The sequence below is a fragment of the Lutra lutra genome, chromosome 1 (genome assembly GCF_902655055.1).
Source record: "Lutra lutra chromosome 1, mLutLut1.2, whole genome shotgun sequence".
Classification (NCBI taxonomy): domain Eukaryota; kingdom Metazoa; phylum Chordata; class Mammalia; order Carnivora; family Mustelidae; genus Lutra; species Lutra lutra.
The window spans coordinates 11,287,687-11,310,607 of record NC_062278.1 but is presented as its reverse complement, the minus strand read 5'-3'; the positions used below and the strand labels follow the sequence as shown (position 1 = coordinate 11,310,607).

At 54.4% G+C, this 22,921-nt stretch overlaps 1 protein-coding gene across 5 annotated transcripts in view; it reads left to right on the top strand.

Annotated features, from left to right (window-relative positions):
* The window catches only part of ITSN1 (intersectin 1), a 218,185-nt gene that overhangs the window by 178,738 nt on the left and 16,526 nt on the right, over positions 1 to 22,921 (top strand). For 4 of the 5 annotated variants that reach the window (XM_047720598.1, XM_047720608.1, XM_047720589.1 and 1 more), the window contains 3 exons: positions 13,899 to 14,020; positions 15,442 to 15,548; positions 21,638 to 21,821. In XM_047720598.1, the coding sequence (XP_047576554.1) occupies positions 13,899 to 14,020; positions 15,442 to 15,548; positions 21,638 to 21,821 (413 nt within the window). The remainder of the gene's footprint in view (positions 1 to 13,898; positions 14,021 to 15,441; positions 15,549 to 21,637; positions 21,822 to 22,921) is intronic. The other variant, XR_007125739.1, reaches the window with a different exon arrangement.

Genomic DNA, 22,921 nt, shown 5'->3' with positions numbered 1-22,921 from the left:
CAGAAGAGTACAGATGAGATCACCTTCCTTTCGTGGTTCTGAGTTGCCTTCCTAAGGCCAGCCGCCTCTCCACACTGCAGATGGGGGCCCAGGGGGCTCTAGGAACAGAGTGGGGGCCGGTGGGCCAGAGCCCAGACCGCCTCTGCACTAAAGGGTGTCCAGGAGAAGCTGATCTAAGCAAGGATTCATTCCTTTATAAAGTCAAAAAAATATTACACCTCCGGTGGGCACTAGTGTCTGCCCCGTTTCTGGAAGGGAATCGGGTAGATCCAGACTCCTGATAGCAGATGGTGACCAGGCTCTCTACGCCTTCTTTGAACCCATCTGAAGAAAAAAAAAAAAATGAGTAATGCCAGCTTAAGAAAACCCTCTAATTAGGTTGAAACATGAAATTGCCAATATTCTGGTTTCTCACCCATAAAACAGCAATCCTTGTTGCTTAGTATGCTGTACGATCGCCTTGGCATACGGTAGCTTAGGTTCTCAGAAACGCCATTTGAATGAGCAGGTTGAGCCATGGAGGAACGAGCAGGAAGCCGGGGTTCCGTTCGCGGTGTACCACATCACCCTCAGAGAGGACACCAGGGTGTCTGCAGTTCCCTTCCCTTTAGCTGTGAGCTTCCCAGAAGCAACGGTGTCTTGGCAAGAGGGCTGCTCCTGGGGTCTCTTGCTCATCTGGTCTACAAAGAAGGCTAAGGACAGGAGATGCCAGCGTGTGGCGACCTTTGTCCAGGCCAGGTCTACCCCCGAAGTGGGGTGGGTGGAGGCACCCACCCAGATCTCGGCTGCGGGTGGGCCTACCCCATCACTGCCCTGCTTCCTGGCCAATTGAAAATTATTTTTGAGAGTGAATATTCATTTTTTTTTCTTCTAGCAAAATTATAAGTTAATCCTATTCATTCTTCTTAGTTCCAAAAGTACCCAAGAGAATTTTTATGGGAACTACATGGACTGCCAGCAGTCCTAAAATGCACAGGGAAGAGGGAAAAAAAGCATCTTCTTCGAAACGTCTGGTATTTTGGATCTGGTGGAATAGGGGACCATAATATCAAAGTTCATGGTAGCTTTTTGTGACTATTACACACACAATCAACCAGAGTTCTCTTGGGCCTTTCTTGAAGCAAACTCCACTCATGAAAAACCAGATTTCCAGAATGTTTCCTGATGTGTAGCTATTTCATGATCTGTTGGGAGAAAGTTCGATTCTTTAAACACTCCCCCAAGCATTTTTAAATGACAGGACTTGATCCACACAAAAAAAGTAAAGGTTTTGTTTGTAAAAAGTGAGAATCCACTGTAAGACTGTATCAGGGCAACATGGGGTTAAGCACACTACTTCTTAGGAACTACCAAGTTCTTGTTTGCAGCTGTCCACAGGGGTGTGTGTGTGTGTGTGTGCATGTGCGCGCGCACGCACGCAGAGATGCTCCCCATGGATTGTTCCATAAAGTCCAGATCTTGGAGAATGGCGGGGACTCGCCGAGGCTCTGGGAGCTACAGTGATGTTCTCCAAAGCAGCTCCCAGACTCCCTGGCTTGTACCGCGTGAGAACAGCAGCCCCTCAGAGCCAGCCGCCTCCCATGGTCACGGCCGCCACTGTGGAAAGATGGAGAGTAGCTTCCTCTTCCCATGTGTGGTTCATTCCCAGCGGGTAGTGGGGGTTGCCTGGTTCCAGCACCTTGTGTCACCTGCTCAGTGCACGGCCTCGTCCACCTTTCTAGTCCTCTCACCCCCACTGCGGGGTCTTCTGAAGACATGACTTGCCACAGACACCCTTAGCGCCTCCCCAAGAGCGGTGGCCATAGGGTCTCCACTTCCACTCGCAGCCTCTGCCAGAAAAACATGGCGCCAGATACACCGACAGCTTATCTACAAGCTCAGTGTGGTATTTCTTAACATTTCCCTTAAGACTTTGGAATATCTTTTTTGGGGGGCAGATAGTCATGGTGGAAGTCTCGACAGAACTGTATCCTGGGCTTTTAGAGATGCTAGGAAGGGATCCAGGGCCGTGGTTCAGAGCATGGGTTCAAACCCCAGCTCTGCCCCTTACCGCTGGGGTGATTGCGGGCAAGTTACTTAACCTCTCTGTGCTCGAGGCTCCTCATTTACACGAGGAGGGACAATAATGCCACCAAACGGGCAGTAAGCCCCCCTCTGCCCACTGCCCAGATAACAGCCTTCTCATTCTCACTGGAGAGAAAAGGCATTTGCACCTGGTCCCCGAGCATGAAGGAATCCGTTTTCCTGGCCTCCCGCTTCCTTACAATAAGCCCAGATGGGAGAGGGTCGTGTGCACTTTTTAAGACTGAGGGTTGTGTGCATTTTAAGACATTACAGAAAATGTGCTTTTGCAGATTAGGGATTTCAGAGAGAAAGACTGGACGGCTTCCTTAAAACCTTCAGACATCTCGTTCACTCGTGCACACTCAAGGCCCCTTTCCGCTACAGCTTTATGAACCCCTTCCTCGCGGTCCCTAAACGCGCTGTGCACACGGCCTTAGCAGCGGACTCTCTCGGCAAATGGGAAGAGCAGCCCCGGTTTCACCCGGCCACCCGGGAGGCCGATGGAGCAAACAGAACGTGCGAGGCTTCTGAATGTCATGCCTGTGGGCCGCGTTGGCAGGCCTGGGCAGCGCCCCCGACAAAGCCATCACAGATGACTTGGGTCGCTGGATGCTTACTTTCTCACCACTGCCTTCCGGGGCCTGTGTTCTCTCGCCAGCAAAGACTGGAACATGCAGCCCCCAAACACGCCAGGAGCTCCTTCTTTTTTGTTTTTGTTTTCGAGCAGCCATACAGCTTGGATAAGGGACATGTGTCCCGAGGGGGTGCCAACCCCAAAGCACCCAGCACGTTCGAAGACGGGGAGATTAGCTCTTTCCTGCTCGGTCGCAGACGCCCTGTGGTGCCTCTCGGGATCCAGAGCTTTCTGTTGGGGACACGCCTGCTCCGTGTGCCAGGCCTCCAGCACGCCTCGAACCCTGAAATCCGCCGCAGCAGCGAAGGTGAAGCCAGGACGCCCCTCCCCTCTGGGGGGCGTCACTTCGTTCCCAGGCCGCTGTGGGGAGATCCCACGCGGCTGAGTCCTCGCCACGACCCTCCACCGTCACGGTCTCCGTCGTGGTGGGAACCCTCAGCCCACTCCATCTGCCAGTCCTCTCCCCCTCTCTCCCCTGCCCCGCCCCTCCCCCCTGCTGCCTCAAGGGCAGGAACAGCATCAGGAGACCAGGAGGGTCCCAGCCCCGCTGCACCTCCTGGCGACTCCTTGACACCTTGATGGTCAAGGCCAAGGACCAAGGAGACAGGGGACAGGGCTGTACTCAGGGAACCACAAGCAAATGAGACTCCTGCTCTCATGGAGCTTGCAGGAGCCCGAGGAAACCAGCAGCAGACAAATAAGCAGTCACTTCGGCTAGTGCTGGCTGACAGGGGCCAGAGTGGGACTGAGGGCCGCGGCTATCGCATATGGGTCGGCCCAGGAAGGCCTCTTGAGGGAGGTGAGACATGGGGGTGGAGGTCTGAAAAGGTCAGGGAGAAAAGTGTCTTAAGCCTGAGGAATCGCAAGTGCAAAGGCCCTAAGAACAACAGTTTCTCCTGCCCTCCCGTCAGGCCCGCTAGCCTTCTAACCAGTCCCTGGTCCGGATCCCTGTCTTCTAGACTCTTCTCCACCCCGTGGGCGAGAGCTATTTTTAAAATGGAAGTGCTCTGCTCACAGTCACCCTGGGGTTCCCAGTCCTTGGGTGCTCGCGCCCCAAATCTTTTTCTTGGGCTGCAAGGCTCTGCCTGATCCGCTCCCTTCTCCGTGGCTCAACTTTGAGCGTAGCTCAGTCATCACTCGCTCTCAGAAGCCTTCCCTGGTCAGTGTCTCCTCTGAGCTGCTCTCGTCCAAACACTTTCCAGGTTTCTAGCACCTAAATGGGGGGCAGGGGCAGGGGGCGTGGGCCTCCAGCCCTGGGCTGAGCCCCTTACAGAGCCAGTTGCTAAGCATCCCGATCTGTCATTCTTTCGGCCACCTTCGAGGAACCGTGATGGCCCCCAACAGCCGTCCGGCGGGGTTCCAGGTGGCCCTCTTAAGGACTGTCTCCTAGGACCTCCAAACCACTTGATGGAAATGCCCACGTTCATCCCCGGTCCCTGCCTTGGAGATCACAAGTCTCCACCTCCCAGAGCCTCATCTCCCCTCCTTCCCCCAGGGCTTGGGGGCACGTGGGCTCGGGTCCGTGGACACCCCCTCCTTTGTTGGGCCCCCACACTGCCTGTCTCTTCTGAACCAACCAACACCTCCCTTCCATCACTGCTGTCTCCTCACCGCCTTGCAGGCTCGTTGGTCACCGTAGAGCTGTGGGTGGGCCCCAGCCCGCCACCTCTTCCCCACCTCCGTCCTCCCACTTCTGGCCCCCACCCCCCACCGCCCAGCCCAGTTCCACCGACTCACCACGACTCCGTGCTTTGCTGAACCGCTGGTTACTCACCATGCGTGAAGCAGAGTGGGTGGGGGTCGATGCCCAGACACACAGATGCTGTCCCCTCCTCCCTCAGGGGACCCTGAGTTCGCTGGGGGCCAGGCTGTGCCCCGCGAAGATCTCCACAGGAACAGCACTGTTAAGTAGGGATGGTAGCTCCCCATGTAGGGTCAGTATTTGCGGGACACCCCGTCCCCCCGACAGCTTCCAGACTGGACGGCAGTGTCTGCCGTGCACACGTGCATAGGCCTCCTACCGGGTTGCAGAGCCCACGGGGGCCACTCAGGAACTGTGGCGGACAGGCCCCAGCCCTGCAGGCTCGCGCCTTCCTCCCCAGCTAGGCGGCAAGGAGAGGACCCATCGGCCTTCAGTCCCTGGGCTGCGTGTGACCTTGAACGCTGTGCCAAGCCAGGCTTGGGAAGGCCACGTGGCTTACAAGATAAATTCCCCGAGAAGACCCAAGGCTGAGCTGTGGGCCTCTCAGTCGTAAGAATTGTCATTCTTCGTTCTTGTAAGCGCCCTAACTACAATTTATTCATGCATGTGTCTGGTTTTCTGTCTCCCCCACTAGAATGGAAGTTCCATGAAAGCAGGGACCTGAGCTCCTCTGTGCAGTTGCTGACCGTGCGCAGGAAATGTCTCGGGCTCAGGTGGGCTCTTGTGTTCCACGGGGTCGGTTTGCCAACTTAGGAGATACTGCAGGGGACTGGGCTCTTCTTAGAGCCTCGACAAGAGAGTCCTGTGGGGAGGAGGAGCCCGCCTGTCCCTCTGGACCTCCAGAGCTGGGTCCCAGGACTGGTCAGCCCAGGGTCCTCCGGAGAAGAGACACAGCTGCCCCGGACCCCAGCCTGACTGCTGGCTGCCCCCTGACAGCCCTGGGTGCCACGGACAGGCACGTCCCCACAGCCAGGCGTGGTGGGAGTGCACAGGGCGAAGACTGGGGTGGGTCCACCCTCAGGCCCACTCTTTGAGAAGCTGGTGCTTTCCTTGCGTGTCTCCATCTCCCAAGACAGCAGGAGCGCAGTTTGCATTCCTGCCAGCAGAAGTCACCGTGCCTCTCCAGCCTCCACTGTCCCGTCAACACAACGGGGGCCCTGAGCAGAGTGACCTTCCAAGCTCTGGCCCGAGTGTGAGGGACCAGGGAGTAGCAGCGTGGCCTTCAGGAACGTGGTGTCAGAGGCTGTTCAGGCTGCGGGCTCTGGACGGGAGGACGGCTTTCCAGGTCACGGCCATCACTTCCCTCTGGACGAGCAGCTTGAGCGACCCGCCTAGGTCTGGAACCAGTTCAGCCCTTGTGACAACACTCCCGCTACGGGAGCCTGGACAGATCTAGTTTCCGAACGTTGCTCCCTCTCCCCACCAGCTGGCCTGGTTTCTGGGCAGCTTTCCCTCTGATGCAGTGGTCCTCATTCTTGGCCGCACGTCGGAGCTATCTGGAACCCTCTCGCGTTACGGATGCCCAGGCCGCACCCCGGCCAGGCAGATTTGACTGGTCTGGGGTACAGTGGGGATGCTGGGCTTTATAAAAGCCCCTCAGGTGATTCCCACGTGCAGCTGGACTTCTGGCCCCCAGCCCGCACCCCACCTCCGAGCAGCGGCCACAGTGATCCTTCTGGAACACAGTCCAGGCCTCTCCGGGCTCCACCACCAAAGACCATCTCACTCTGGTGTTCAGACTCTTTGACCCTACCTCCCCACCTGGGCTGAACTCTGTCCCCCCCCCACAAATGGAAATGTTGAAGCCCCTTACCCCCAGCCCCCCAGAATATAACGTATATGGAGGTGGACCCTTTATGAGGTCATCGAGTTAGGGTGAGGCTGTTAGGGTGGGCCCCACGCCAATCTGACTATTGTCCTTGACGAGGAGATTCGGACACAGAGGACCGTGCACCGAGGAAAGGCCGCGTGAGGAGACGATGGCCATCTGCCCGCACAGGAGAGAGGCCTCAGAAGAAACCAGCCCCATGGGCACCTTGATGTTGGACTTGCCGCGTCCGGAGCTATGAGACTCCATTTCTCTCGGCTGAGCCCCCCAGTCCCCGAAACTTGATTACAGCAGCTCTGGCTGACAAATAGGTCACTTTCCCAGCAAGGCAGGAGGCACGGTGGCCCAGAGCACCAGCTCCTGGGTAGGGCGCCCTCTGCCATTGATTCACCGAGGCTTTGGCAAGTTACCTAACTTCTCTGTGCCTCAGTTGCCCTTCTGTTCAATGGGAGACTAGCGGCAGCCGCACACGGGATTGTGGGTCGGGACTCAGTGAGTTCCCGAACATACGGTGCTTGGAAGTGCTTGGAAGTGCGTGGCTCATGGGAGCGTTCAGCATGACTTCCCTTGCTCCCCCGCATCTGCCTCTCCCTCCCCCTCCCCCGGGGCCCCAGGCATCCCACTCTTCCCCGCTCTTCTCTGCCCACTCCCTCTGCTTGGCTGCCTCACTCCTTCTTCCCACCCTGACTGTGCCTGATGGAGCCCAAGTCAAATTCCTCCTTGTCTGGAATGTACTCCCCGGTCCCTCTCGTCCAGACGACGGCCTCGCATTCCAATAAAGGTGTGTCTGCGCTTCTGACACCCCCATTTGCCTTGTGTATCCAAAGGATTTGTTTGTGGCCAACTGCTAAGGATCCCTGAGCTGCTGCAGGGTGGCAGCACGTGGCTCAGTCTGTGGAGGGGTGGAGCGTGTGACTCTTGACCTCGGGGCTGGGAGTTTGAGCCCCCCCATGGGGGCGTGGAGATGAACTAAAAGTAAAATCTTCTTAAAAAAAAAAAAAGAGCTAAACAAACAAAAGAAAGCAGGAGCTCAGGAAGGAGGGACGACAAAGGTCTGGTGACAGAACCAGGGCCAGGAATGAGCTAAGGATCCCATACCATAGGGCACCCGACCCCTCGCCAGGGATTCCCGCGTCGGCCGTAAAGCTATGAGCGGGATGCCCTTTGTTACAAAGTTACCAATATTCTTATATACAGCAAATTAAGACAGAACTGAACCCCGAGAGTTCATTGATTTCTGCAAATTTTCTGTTGTCACAAAACTGCCTGGCAGCCCATGGGGACCGGAGCCCCCTTCTTGGGAGAACACTTTATCTGAAAGCCACGTAGCTATTTTTGAAGCTCCAGGGTTCTACTGAGTGTGGCTGAGTGGAAACCCCCAGAGGGAGCTGGTGGGTCCCCCAAACAGGCCAGACAGGGCGGCCTGGGCTTTGATGCCCTCAGGGTGCATGCCCCACTGCCCCCCACAGGTCTGCATGCCCCCCACTAGCTTCTCTAGATCCCCAAGAAAATCCAAGCTCAGGGACTTCAACTCCGAGGTCTCGAGGGCTTACAGGGGTGCCTCTGCAAGGAAGCTGTGCTTCGGCAAAACCCAGCATCTGGATGGGATGCCCGAGCCCCTAGTAGACCAATGCTCCCTGAGGACAAGGACCCCACTCGCCCCACTCATCACCAGGTCCCAGCCCCATGCACATGCACGGCGGGAACGGACAAGTTCACAGCTGAGAGAATGGGGTTGGGGTGGGGGGCGGTCAGACGCCAGCTGCAGGTGGAGGACGGAGAGCTCTGACCAGAGAGACCTCCTTTATGGCACAGCCGCCATGGCCTTTCCTATATGACGAGCCGCTTGCGTGTGCCGTTCTAGCCCAGAGGTTGAAGGCAGCACAGTTAGATTGATTTTCCCAGAAAAAAAATATAGCGTAGGGGTGCCTGGGTGGCTCAGTGGGTTAAGCCTCTGCCTTCGGCTCAGGTCATGATCCCAGGGTCCTGGAATCGAGCCCCACATCGGGCTCTCTGCTCATCAGGGAGCCTGCTTCCTCCTCTCTCTCTGCCTGCCTCTCTGCCTACTTGTGATCTGTCTGTCAAATAAATAAATGAAATCTTTAAAAAAAAATGCAGTGTAGCCTTGGGGGAGAGAGGGTGTGGGCTCCCCTGGCAGGAGACCCCAGGCCTGTGAGGCTCCCACGTCCTACATTCAGGCCAACCCTGCAGAAGCCTTCGGGAGAGATGGGAGCTCCAGCTCGAACGTGTGTTCCAGGGGAGGCAGGGCCATTTAGCCAAAGGATTGGGGACAGGATATCCCCAGAGACATCGGAATAGCCTTTCCTTTAAAGATGAAAAAGCATTGCCTGAGTTTCCATATTGCCGAGTGGCACTCAGATTTCTGACCCGGCCCCTCTGGCATTATGATCGCTGCAATGTGACGTTCTTCCCGCCTTCTCTCCTTCCCACTCCCCACCTTTTTGACCTTCCACTCCACAGTGTCTCTGCATTTGCCCGGCATGCTGGTCCAAGACCCCCAACATAGTGGCCCCATCCTCCCTGATGTGGACCCCTCCCGCCCCCGCCCCAGGAGCCTTCTTCCCTGGGGATGAGGAGTGAGGAGTGTCCACTTCTCCGAGTCCTACAGATGCCACCATCCTCCCAGCCTACAGGCCCTGGGTCTGTTGCCTATTAGCTTAATTTTCGTGTCGAGTCTCCATCCGGGCTATGAGTTTCCTTGAGGACAAGGACATTATCTTGCTCATTTCTGTGTCTCTTGGACTTCACAGGAACTTACTAAATATTTGTTGACCATCTTATAGTATATCTTGGCCCGTTCATAACAGGACCAAGTCCTGTTTCTTTGCTTTGCTTGGCGGCCAGCTTGCTGTGGGAGCTGGTTTGGTTTTGTAAAATTACGGACCTTGTTGGGAAAGGAAGTAGAATGGTCGGGGGTTGCGGAGAGGGGGGGATTCTCAGTTTTTGCCCTAAGTACTTCTGTATCCTTTGAACTGTTGACGAGAAGCCTGTGTTTATGTATTACTTTTGTAATAAAGCAATTTATTAGACTATGCTGTTCCTAGGAACATTTTCCAATCGAGGGGACAAGATGACGCTTTTGGGTAACATTTTCCCATATTCTCTCCAGTGCCCCAGACTCCAATCCTTCCAAAAGGGTATCATGGCTCTCTCCATTTTGTAATTGTGACTAACTACACCAAATTACAAGGGACAGCACAAAGATTAGGAATTTCATGTGGGCTGTAATTGGGGATCATTTTTAAGTGAGTGGAGTCACTTGCAATATTATTTCAGCTGTGAGTAGATTATAGTTAGTTGTAAGAATCCCTTCATCACACTGAGATGTCCATGAAAAATTATTTGCTGTACTTCGTCCTCTCATTTTTCGCCGGGAAAGGGAGCCAGTGAACCATGTTTATCCTGGTTCCCAAAGGAGAGAAGGACCACGTCCCTCCACCCTTAAAGAAAACTCTTTTATTTGAAATGTCTTTTCCATTTGCCCTGCTGTGAATAATGGAGTTTTTAAACTCGTTTGTTTTTCTAAATATCAAATTTTCAAAGAAAGGGTATTTTTGAGTTCCAAGTGCCTACTTCAGGTCTGTAATGGTTCTCCTGGTCTGGCAGCCACCAGCAAGAATTTTTAAAAACAGCATCCTATGGGTCGGTTCAGTAGCTAAAAAGACGATTGAAAGCCAACATTGTTGGCTTACAACACTGAGACGAATCTCCCGCAAAATCTTGGCTTTTCCTTGTATGCCGGGGCCTGGAGAGGCTACCTGAGCCCTCCTCTTGTCCCCAGGCAGGCTGCTAGGTGGGTGGCGTGGGGTGGAATTCGTTGGGACCAGCAGCCAAGAGGCACACAGCATCTCCAGGCTCCATCAGCTCTGATGTGGGTCTGCTGGGTGGTGACCAGAAGGCCGGAGCTACCCGGAGTAGGAAGCCACGCAGCCTCCTCCCGCCCCCCACCTTCCCACACGCAACATACCTCCAATGCACCCCATACCAGCGCCAGCACCTGGGATTCTTGGACTGATGGCCTCAATACCCCCTAGACCTTTTGCTGTTGCTCTGGCTCTGAGCTTCAAAACCATACCGTATGGAACTTGGAAGACTCAGAAGAACTCCCGAAACCCAGAGCAAGCCGTTTCCGGTTACGTTTCTTACTGGATCCTCGTTTCGGATTCCTCCGTCCTTCTAAATGCACTGCTGGTCCCTTGGACCATCCTTGCTCCAAGCGTAGTCCTGGTCCGGTTGTCACTTTCCGGTAATGTCAGGGTTTCTCGGTGTGTGGGGGGTGGGGTGGGGAGGGGTGTCAGTTTTTCACATCGGGGCAGGCAATTCTCTGTCCTGTATAACGCAGGACACCTGCCAGCCCCACCCACTGCCAGCCATCACCTCGGGTCCTTATGACCCCCAAGAATGCATTCTCAGTCTGGGGGTGAACGCATCAGGAGCCTCAACTTGGTGGGGGTCAGTACCACCTGCGGCCTGTAGGGGGCATCAGTACCACTCTCAGCCAAAGCATGTGAGGAGTAGTACGGGCCCCAGCTGAGGACCCCAAGGTTCTTAGCTGTGTGCCCTGGCCGGCGGGCCTTTCTCCTCTTTCGTGGTGAGTCCTCAGGTCCTATCTGCTGGCGCCAGCCTCGTGATGGAAGCTCAGTAAATATTTGTCAAACGCATGAATGAGATCCCCGAACAAGCTTCGAGAAGGCCTGTGAACCTTGTAGAACTGGGTACGAAATGTGTGTCTGTTGCATGTGTCATACACGTGGGTTTTCTGGGGTCAGAGTTTATGGCATCCTTGATATCTTCCGAGGGAAACCGTGACCTCAGGGGACGTTCCAAAGACTGGTCCTACCCGGGTCCGCTGCGAGCCTGTTTGCATCTTGCAAACTCCTTGCACAGTGTTTGTGGGATGAGTCTTAGAACTGCAGCTCTAAACAGTATTCCAGTACCCCTGCAGAAAACAATGTCTGGAAAATTCTAGGGGAGACTCTGCTCCGTGAGCGTTCATCCAAGTCCCTGTCATTCTGCCGGGTGACAAGAGATGGCCTCACCCCTGGCTCTTTGACTCACTTAACTGGAAGGTTGGGTGAGAACAGGGAAGGCATGAGATGTTTCTTCCCGAACTGAAGGGTGTTTCCTGGGTGGCTTTCCTCCTGAAAGCCAAAGAAACTGGTGGCATCACGCTACCTCCCAGAAGCTAAAGGTCACACGGTGGCTGGGCGGAGGCGTGAACAATTGGGACTTGCTTCCTTCCCGAGAGTTCGCTGTTCTAATAAAGCACAGCCCATGCCCCAAGCCACAAAGAACAGCTGGGCCAGGCTGGGGGCTGAGCAGAGGGTCCGGGTTCCAGATTCATTTGCAGACCTGCCTGGTGGTTTATGTTCTCTCATGGCCCCGTGGAATGACAGCTTGGCTACGGTGCTGTGGCTTTCGGTGAGGTCTTGGATGGATGGGCGGGGAGGGTAGGGATGGCTCATCCCTGCTGCTTTCCCAGCATCCATCTGCCTGCCCGTCCTGTAATCGTCCTGTGCCAGGAGGAGAAGCTATGGCATTCTAGAAAGTGCCTTTGGCCGGGGAGGGGACAAGACTGAGCATTGGAAGCACCCAGACTTGGCGTTAATCTCCGGCACAGTCCAACATTCGCTAAGAAGTCAGTGATATCATTCTTCCCAGAGGGATCATTCTCTTTGCAGAAGCTTCCAGCATATCCACTAGGTCATGAGCCCAACGAACTACTCAGGGGGGAGATGGAAACTCAGAAATCCCGGACAGCCCAGAGCAAGCTCTTCGTTTTAGTTGGCTTAAAAAGGTCACCTGGAGAGCTTGTTGCATCAGATTCCTTGCCCCCAGCTCCGGGTCGTCTATTCCGCAGGGGCCTGGTAATTTGATTTCTTACAAGTTCCCCGATGCTGCTGATACTGCTGGTCTGGGGACCCTGAGAAGCACCGGCGGAGGCCGAGTTTTCGCATCGTGCTCCGCCGCGCCCCCTTGTGGGGAGATGGTATGAGAACAGCAAGTGAATGGGACACCAAGATCCCAGGACACCTCTCTATCCGTCCAGTCGACAAATGTGGTTTTTTATTTATTTATCTATTTTTTGTGATTAAATGAAGAACCCCTCATAAAAAGGAGGGGCGCGCCCACTGGCCTGGAACAGAGAGGGCCATGCCTGTATGAGGACACGTGGCATGAGGCAGCTTCTGTGGATAACCTGAGACCATTCCATGCAAATAAACCCCGAAATGACCAGTTAGGTGAGCAGAGGCAAGGGCAGGCACCACTTCCTGTGTGTGCCACCTGTCAGGTCACCGGAGCCTCTGCCCTCGGGCACCTGGGGCCACAGATGCGCCAGTCTCCTGCCGCCGGAGGGTTTCCCGGTCTGTCTGCCGGCTGGATGCTCAGCTCCTAGAGGCGAAAGGCGGCAGCCTGGCTCCGAGCTTGCCGGTTGCGGTCCGAATGCGCTCCGCACCTCTCTGCCCTGTCCCCACACCCACCAGGGGCCTCAGCACAGCCCCCTTATCCTCCAAAATCCAACCTCAGGATAACCTGATGCCCTCCTGCGGCTTGGACCCAACAGTAGCGATCTGGGGTAGAGCCCAGTTTCTGGTCTCAAAGTGCAGGCTTCGACTCTTGGCCACTACCCACTACCCACTACCCACTACCACTTCGACTCTTGGCCACTGAGAGATCTTGGGTGAATCAACCTGTCCAAGCCTCCGTGTCCCTGTGTGTAAAATGGTGATTCCAGGTTCCATGTGAGTCTTGAGCAGAGCTGTCCACGTACAGCGCCTTGGACCACGCCTGGCATTGGTGTGAGCCCTGAGGACATACCGGCCAACGGCTGCTCTGGTCTCCTCTGGCCGTTATTTTCACGGTTTGGAGGAAGCAGGAACGTGGCGCGTATAGGAGTTTGCTGTAACATGGGACCACAAAGGGGGTGGGTTACAACAGCGGAGATTTCTTCTCTCACAGTTTTGGAGATAAGTGCAAAATCAAGGTGTTGGCAGAGCCGTGTTCCTCTGGAGGATTTGGGGGCAATTCCCCGCCCCCCATGCGTTTCTCGTAGCTTCTGATGGCTGCTGATGGCATTCCCTGGCTTGTAGCTGCTTCACCCCAGTTCCTGCCTGTGTCACCACACGGCCTTCTGTCTGTCTCTGTACGTCTTTTTTTTTTTTAAGATTTTATTTTATTTTAGAGAGAGAGCAAGCAGGAGGAGAGGGAGAGGGAGAGATAATCTTACGCAGATTTTGTGCCGAGCGCGGAGTCCCACGCAGGGCTCAGTTTCACCACGCCGAGATCATGACCTGAGCTGAAACCAACAGCCAGACGCTTAACCCACTGAGCCACCCAGGCGCCCCTGGATATCTTCTTATAAGGACACCAGACCTGTTGGATTATTAGGCCCACCCTAACCGAGTATGACTTCATTTTAATTGGATCGTATCTGCAGAAACCCTATTCCCAATAAGGTCAAGTTCACAGGTACCGAGGATTAGAACCTGCATGTGTACTTTCAGGGGACACAGTTCAACCCCTCACACTGCCCAGCTAGACTGAGACCGCAGGGGCCGGCGGGCATGAAGGCCCGGAGCTCTTCACTGAGAAGCTGTATGCGCCTCCCCAGACTTGGACTGAAATGTCCCCACGGTTGTGTTTTCCAGGGTGTTCAGACCTACACCTCTTGGATATGTTGACCCCAACCGAGAGAAAGAGACAAGGATACATCCATGAACTCATTGTCACAGAGGAGAACTATGTCAATGACCTGCAGCTGGTCACAGAGGTAATGGCAGCGGTGGGTGCCGGGGTGCGGGGGGGGCACTGGCACGGAGGGTTGGAGAGGAGGGGGGGCTCTGTGAAGGAGGACGGCCTCCCGACTCTCAACATGAGGCATTTTCTGATGTGTGAGGAGCGTCTGGATGGTAAGTCACATAGAAGATTCATACCCAAGAGAAGATGGTTAGACTCTCAGCCATGGTCCTCTGAGTCATCCCTGTAGAGGGGCACACGTGGCTGGTGCCCAGGGCTGGCTGAGTCCAAGAGGAGGTGTACGGGAGGAGACACATGGGCAGGGACTGGGAGTCTAGACTCTACTCAGAGAAGCGGTGTAGTCAATGCCACCGAGCAGGTCCCACGGTCTCCCGGCCCTCAGGGTTGGCATGTGAAGCTGGCTGCCAGTCCGGCCAGTATCACAAGGTATTCCTAGTGGCCCATGTTATCCCTGAGGAAAGTCTGTGGCTGAGGATGAAGATGTTTCCCTTCCCCCAGCCCCTCCCAGTCCCGGCCTTGTTTTGTCTCTCCTCCCAGGTAGCTGTCGAAAGGCCTGGGCCACTCAGTCTGGAAGGATGGGGAGATGCAGAGTTGGGAATCCCTGCTTTTCAAGGCTTTTGTCCATAGTCACAGGAAGTGGCCATGTTGGCAAACGGGGTTTTGCCAAGCTAGATGTCGGGGTCACTCTCGACAGTTGGAAAAGTGCTGTGATAGTTTTGAAACTCCTGCCTTCCCCCCTCCCCAGCACCTAACAGCTGTGCAGCCATCTCCTTGGACAGATTTATGCCCAGGAAAGTCACTGCCCAGCTGCCCTGTGTTGAATGAGTACAGAAGGCAGGTCTGGGAGGCCGCCGTTCACACCTGGGAAGTGTTGGTGCCCACTCAGGAAAGGCGCCTGTCCCTCAAGACCCTTGAGCATCCTAAATACATGATCTTGGATGTCTAGGATGCGAGTGTTGCCCTTATGCGGCACTCCCATGCAGTGGTCTGGTATATTGCCAGGTTCAAGGTCGGCTGAAGGACGCATGAAGAATAGGGCTCCCAGGGAGCGGCCTGAGACCCCCGGCCGCGTTTATGCCAACCATAGACTGTCCCATCTCTAAAGAACCTTCAGGAACTCACCCTGCCTCCGGTGGTAGATAATGACCTCTCGGGAGGCGGGGGCTCCCCACGGGGCGGGATGGGGGGTGCTGGGTGAAGAGCTGTGATTTACCCCGAGTCTCCCAACCCCACAGGGCTTGGAGCCCGGGCAGGCCCCTCTCTTCCCCGCAGCCGGTCCCTAGCCCAGCCCAGCCCAGGCTAGAAGCCCCCAGCCAGGCTCCCGCTGGAGGCCCCGCTGCCCAGCGGCTGCTGCGGAGCAGAGCTGGGTGCCGGGTGTGCAAGGTGTACGCTAACCATTTGCTCTCTGACCCGCTTCGTTTTCCGCACCCGCAGATCTTTCAGAAACCCCTGATGGAGTCTGAGCTGCTGACAGAGAAAGAGGGTGCTATGGTTTTTGTTAACTGGAAGGAGCTGATTATGTGTAATATCAAACTACTGAAGTAAGCCTCCCCCTAACCCCGGCCTTGCTTTGCACCCCCCTGACCTCCCCGCCGCCGGCTCTCACACACTAGCACCTCCGTGTGGCTTCGTCCGCGTGGCCCCGTGCATGCTGCCCCGTGTGTTTCCTGCCTCTTCCGCTCATTTACGCTCACAAGCATCGTGGCTCCTTGTGGCCCCGATGCTTTCTGGGGATCCCCCCCCCGCCAGTCTGTCATTGCAGAGAGTCCATCACCACGTTCCTGCTTTCGCTGCGAGTCTAGAGTCTCCAGAGAGCATGGGGACCCCTCTTTGGGTCCTGGCTCCCTCCCGCCCCAGGGTCTGGGCCAGCTCCCCACTGGCCCCCCGCAGACCGCGGGTCCCTGGGGCACGTGTTGTTCTCTTGGGACGTTCTCAGCTTTGTGGATGGAAAGCGGTTGGAGCATTTGCTGCCCACGGTCAGCGTTTCCTCAGGGGCTCGCTCCCAGAAGCCGGCCTGGAGCCCTTGGTGTTTTATTCCCGTTTCTGTTTCCAAAGGCGGCTGCAGGGCTGGGAGGCAGGAGACATGGGTTCAGAGCCCAGCTCCCTGCCTTGCCTCTTTGAGCCTCTGTGTCCCCAGCTGTCAAGTGAGGGGATGGGATTATGTCATCACAAAGGCCCCTTCCAGTTCTAAAAAGAACCCCCCCAGATCTGGGCCCAGTAGCCATCCATGCTTTGGAACACAACTTGCTAAGATTGTGGACTAGGTCTGCGGTGGTCCAGCGGGGAGGACGGGCCCCCCTCTGCTGGGCCAAGAGTGCAGGGGAGCCCCGGGGAGCTGGTGTCCCTCCCTGAGCTCTACCTTCCTGTAACTAGGAAGGGCGGATTTCCTAAGTGTGAGCCCTGGTTCTTAGAGAGTCATTTCAGGTCTCCACTCTCCTGAGTGTGTGTTTGGGCACGGTTGGGGGATGGAGAGAGAGGTAGAGGCAAGGTAGAAATAGGACGTCTGCTTTCTCTGTGTTCTGGAAAGCAAATACTCAGAGATGATGACCGGGAGTGCTTTGAGAAAGTATTTCCATCCTCTTCCTTGAGCACCGTGCTGTGGAAACTTCTGGACATAGCTGTGGGGCAGATGGTTGGGCTCATGCCTTGCGCTTTGCCCTGCTGGCTGTGTCTTTGGGCGAGTGACTTACGTTCTCCAGGCCTCAGTGTCCTCGTCTGTAAAATGGGGATGATAAGTGTACCTCCTGCATAGGGTGACTATTGGGGCATCTTTAGATGACACGCACCTGGCCATTGTAAGTGCTGGCTTCAGCCCCATGGCCTTGGAGAAGGGCTGTCCCATCACCTGGGGCAAAGGGGGCTGGTTAAGGCCCGAACCTATGCATGCTGAACCTGAAGGGTTCCAGCACCTTCTAACTTGTTCTGGGTGGTGTCCTTGGGCAGATGAACTCTCAGACCCCTTGTTTCGGGACCTGTAAAGTTGCAGTCATGGTGTTAGCCTTCTGGAGCACACAGTGTCATTCTGAGAAACGAGGAGGCTAGCCATGGTCCTGGCATGCTGTCGGTCACGTCAACCCTACTGGGACAGCCCGCCTTCCAGCATGGTGTCCCTATGCTCCGGCCCAGTCCTCTGATGACCTGATCAGTTCGTTTGGGTGAACTGTCTAATGTCTGGATATTCTAGAAAAAATATTTAACAGGAGGGACGCCTGGGTGGCTCAGTTGGTTGGACGACTGCCTTCGGCTCAGGTCATGATCCTGGAGTCCCAGGATCGAGTCCCACGTCGGGCTCCCGGCTCCGCGGGGAGTCCGCTTCTCTCTCTGACCTTCTCCTCGCTCATGCTCTCTCTCACTGTTTCTCTCTCAAATAAATAAATAAAATCTTAAAAAAAAAATATTTAACAGGAGCCTCCTGGGGACCGGATTTCTTTTTTTTTTCCCCCCTTCTCTATATGTTATTATGAAGATTTTTAAACATACAGAAAAATGAAAAGGGTTATAGGGTGAGGACTCATATTGTAGACTGGTCAGGGGACATTTTGCTACACCCCTTTGTTGCATAAACTTAACTTCCTCATGCAAAGGAGTCACCCCAACGACAGGGAATTTTTAGGGTGCCTTGCAGGGTGGGAGAGGAAGGTCTATTGGAGAAAGAGGACTTAAGGCAGGACTCCCTGGAAAGTCACTAGTGAGCGACCGCCTGTCTGTCACTCCTGATCCAAGGGCCAGTGACTCCTTGTACTTGGGGTGGGAGTGGGGAGAATATGGGACTTAGGAAACAGAAAAAGAAGACAAATAAAATGAAGGGGAGCTAACGGGGCATAGGGACTTCCTGCTATGGTTGGGGGTTAGAACAGATGATTCGCTCTTACTGGTGAGTGGAGAGCTGTGAAATTTGCTTTTGAGAAGCTGAGTAGGGAAGAAAGATCTAGAACCTTTCCACACTAAGAGTGGGTGCAGGACCCTCAGCGTAGCTGGAGGGACACAGATGAGACGTAGGCCGTGCAAATCCAGGTGCTGGAACTGTTTTTCGTGTTTAATCAACATCCTTTCCTGCATCCTTACTTGGAGGAAAACGAAGGAACTTCTCAAAAAAAAAAAAAAAAAAAAGCTCTTCTTAAAGTATTTGACCTTCTTTTTAACTTAAGATAGACATAATTTTATTTTGAGCAGAAAACAAAAATAAAGAGTAACAAACCTATCTCAGGGGTAGAGACAGGGTGGGGAGACAGGAAGGAACTTTGGGCCAGGGGTAAGGGAAGGGGAGGGGTGGGGGAAGGGGTAGGAGGGAAAGGCCGGGCAGATGCCAGGAGTGGTGGCAGAGAGAGGAGCCGAGGGCCGTGGGACAAAGGGAAGTCGAGATGGCAGGAGCGGGTTCTGGAGGAAGGACAGGGCCTGCGGGAAGCAGCTCAAGCATAGAGGCCGGTCTTGGCCTGTGCCTATTGTCCCAGGCTCAGTGCTTATAGACCCCAAGCTACTGGGTCACACTGCCTGGGTTTGAGAACGGCCTCTGTCAGTTTCAGCTGTGTGAGTTTGGGCAAGTGACTCAGTTTCCACGTGCCTCCGGTGTGCCGACAGCCAGGAGGGAGAATAAGCAATGTATGCAGGAAAAGGGTTGGACACTATAGGACGTATTAATGCCTGCCAGGTCTTGCCGGGTGGGCTTCAGGGGGTCGGGAGCACTCATTCATCCTGCAGACGACTGAGCACTCTTTGAAATGTTCATTAGCTGATTGATTACCATGGCAGTCCAAGGCCTTGGCCCAGTAAACCTTCAAATGAGATTATGAACCCGCTCACCAAAGGCCAGAGCTGCTGTGACTGAGTCACGTGACCCCTGAGCCCGGTGACACCCTCCTTCAAACCTTTGGACCCAGTCCTTGTAAGTCCTGTCTGTTCAGAACATCCCAGAAGGGGACCCACCACAGAACCTGACAGGTGCCTGGTCTATAGCCAGGGCCTGCCCGTAGGCCTGTCCCCTGGCTGGACAAGTTGAGTGTGTTCTGGATGAGTTCTTCCAGAACTCAGGTACTGGTTTAGCCTCTTCAAGACAATGGCCATCTGTGTGTGCTCTTTCTTCTTTTCCTTGTGTCTTCCATGATTTTTGAAAAGTATGTGTGTAGAGGGGGTGGTAATTTTATTCCCTTAGGGAAAGATTGTTTTGTTCCTCCTCATATGAAAATGATAGAAAGATGGAATTTCTTCTTGTTTCCATCCATAGCAAGTTTATAACATGGTTATGCAGGGATCTGGGCCCCCAAAATTGGGGGCGACATCACCCTTGAGCAAATTTCTCCATGTTGGGAGATATTCCATGCTAACCTCCCCATTGAGTGGTGACCGTTTGGCGATCCTGAGGGCATCCTGCTGCCACCCCCACATCAAGCAGCGGGTGCTGACCAGCGCCTCTCCCTACAAGGGTATCTGCTTGAGGTGGAATTACTAATTGTTCAGACCACATAACTTACTGTCCTTCAAATTTCTCTCCTTGGCTTGTTTGCCCAGCCCAGGGATTTTTCCTTTAGCCAAAAATGTAGGAGAAAGAAAGTAAAGTGGTCTGAAGTTTCCAAAGCCTAATGCTAATATTGCAGAACTTCCTTGGAATTCTTATAAAGCCATACCCTTGCCTCAGGGCTTCTCCAACAAGGCCATGAAAGCAGCCAAAGGAATTTATAGTAACAAACTCCCAACCTTATGTTAAAATCGTTTATCATACCATTCTGCTCCATCCATCCATCCACCCATCCAACCATCCACCCACCCATCCCACCACCAGTCCGTCCATCTACCCATCCATCCACCCACCCAATCACCCCCCTATCCATCCACCCATCCATCCACCCACCCATCCATCTATCCACCACCCATCCATCCATCCACCACCCATCCATCCATCCATCCACCATCCATCCATCCACCATCCATCCATCCACCCATCCATCATCCATCCATTCACCCATCCATCCATCCATCCATTAATCTACCCATCCATCCATCCATCTGTCCATCCATCCATCCATCCATCCATCCATTAATCTACCCATCCATCCATCCATCTGTCCATCCATCCATCCACCCATCCATCCATCCACCCATCCATCCATCCATCCACCACCCATCCATCCATCCATCCATCCACCCACCCACCTGTCCATCCATCCACCCATCCATCCATCCGTCCACCCACCCGTCCATCCATCCACCCATCCATCCATCCGTTCATCCAACCATCCAACCATCCATCCATCCATCCACCCACCCATCCATCCACCCATCCACCCACCCAACCATATATCCATCCAACCATCTATCCATCTAGCCATCCGTCCATCCACCCACCCACCCACCCAACCTTATATCCATCCACCCATCCATCCAACCATCTATCCATCCGCGCATCCATCCATCAGCTTCCATCCATTCATCCATCCATCCATTCATCCATCCATCCATTCATCCATCCACTCATCCATCCATCCATCTACCATCCCTGGGGGAGGCCTCCTGTGTTGTGGTCCTGCCCACAGACCACATTGCTCTCCTTGCAGTGTAGAAGGTCAGTGATGTGCCCTGCTAGAGGCCAGTGTCAGGAGTTTATATACAGGAGTGGGAGGGTGGGATGCACAGTCTCGGCTCTCCCGGCACTCCACACTCAGACTGCAGCTGCATCCCAGAGCAAACACTTCTCAGTACCTTCAGTGTCTTCTTAGCTTCCAGGAGATGAACTGTTTGGGTTTATTAGTCCATTATCATATAAATAGGCTTCTCTCTTTAGAACTCCATAATCCAGTCAAGTTCAAATTAACCACAGCAAGGAAGCAGCGAATGGCACAGATAGTGCAGACAACCATTTATACCTGGTTTTGGTGAACATAATGGGATTATTTTCCTGTGGCAGTTGACTTACCATCTTTTTTTTTTTTTAAAGATTTTATTTATTTGTCAGAGAGAGAGAGGAGAGCGAGCGAGCACAGGCAGACAGAATGGCAGGCAGAGGCAGAGGGAGAAGCAGGCTCCCCGCCAAGCAAGGAGCCCGATGTGGGACTCGATCCCAGGACGCTGGGATCATGACCCGAGCCGAAGGCAGCTGCCCAACCAACTGAGCCACCCAGGCGTCCCTTGACTTACCATCTTAATTATGTTCTGTTTAGTCTGAAAATGAGCCTCCACGTCCACTGGTAATGGTAGCTTCCCTTGGGTGGCGTTGGCCCACAGCAGACTCGGTGCTGGGGCTGTACTAGCCTGGGACTTACACCACAGATAATCCATAAAGTGAGACATCGATACAGGGATCCGGTCTGAGCTGCAAAATAAATGATTGCCTATTTCTCCATAAGAAAGAAAGAATTATTTTTCATGCTGACTTCATTCAGCAAACATGTCTTTGAGAAGTTGTCATTCCCAAGAACCCACAAACAGCCATCATGCTAAAGGAAAATGCCCCCGGTGATACCTCTCTGGAGGACCAGATGTATTTCTTTTCTGTTCCTTGTCTCCATCAGTAGATCCTTTAGTGGCCCTGGGTTTGTGTCCCTCACACACATTCTGTTTCTGTACAACCTAGAAGTGTGCCCCGTCACTGCCAGCTAGCGTGAAGGCAGAGGTCTCACCTCCCGTGTCTCCTGTGCAGAGCGCTGAGGGTTCGCAAGAAGATGTCAGGGGAGAAGATGCCCGTGAAGATGATTGGCGACATCCTGACCGCCCAGCTGCCGCACATGCAGCCTTACATCCGGTTCTGCAGCTGTCAGCTCAACGGGGCTGCCCTGATCCAGCAGAAGACGGACGAGGCCCCGGACTTCAAGGAGTTTGTCAAAGTAAGGAGTCTGGGCTCAGCCAAGCCCCTGCCGCCCCCCAGGGGCTGACATAGGGCAGCTGGATGTGTGAGGAGAGAATCCAAGCCTGCAGGCCTATTCCTGCTAAAAACAGCCAACAGGACCGAGGTCTTGGCCGAGCACTAGGGGCCCACCATGAGCTGGCAGGTGGGGCTTTGACCAAAGGGCAGGGCTTGGAGAGGAGGGGCCAGCCTGCACCCAGACACTCGGATCTGTGGTCCGGGTGTTAGTGGGGTTATTTGGACACAGGTTTAAACTTTCCGTCTCATCTGTCAGGCCCAGTGGGTCTGGTGGATCTCGGGTGCCCCCATTCCGTTTGGTCTGAGCACCCCCCCATTCTTGGCTGCAGAGGGAGTGGCCAGGAATCCCAAGGGACCCTTTGTTCCTTTCCCAGTTGGTTCTTGCTGTTGGCCTCAAGCTCTAGGAAGTGTGTGGCATGAGTGTGGGACGCCAAGACCTCTGCCTTGAGGGGATCAAGTGGTCTCAAGAGCCATGTGTCCCTCAAGGGACATCTGGGGAGGTGGGCGCCATGCTGCTGGAGGCCCCAGGCCCTTGGACTTGGCCTTGGCCAGGGCGAGTCCGTGAGGGCCCCACTGGTCCACTCAAACAGCCTCTGCGTCTCCCAGAGAAAAAGACACAGGAACAGAATCAAATAATTTCTGCTCAGCATCCGCTACATTTTGGTGACTAGACCAACACTAACGGCAGGCTTCTGTTTATACCTCGTGCATCTGGGAGCAGGCCATTCCCTCCTCTCCAATGATCACATGTTAGATCATCATTGTGAGATCTCGCCTTGACCGCAGGCTTGTTCTTTCCTTTTCCCCTGGTGTTCCTCAACACTAAATGCTTTGATTTGCTAGCCAATGAATGGGGGCATTCTAAAGTCATTTGAAGGGGAGAAATATTGGTAAAAAGTAGGTTCAGGGTGGTCCAGAGACTGCACTGCGGATGCTGGGCTACCTGGGGTTTCAACCAAGGGCCGGTCCTCCCTGAGGCATAAGGCAGGATGAATTCATCCCTGGATGCACTTGAACTCGAAGGAAATGCTGACACCAACCAGGACAGGGGGCTTATTTCCT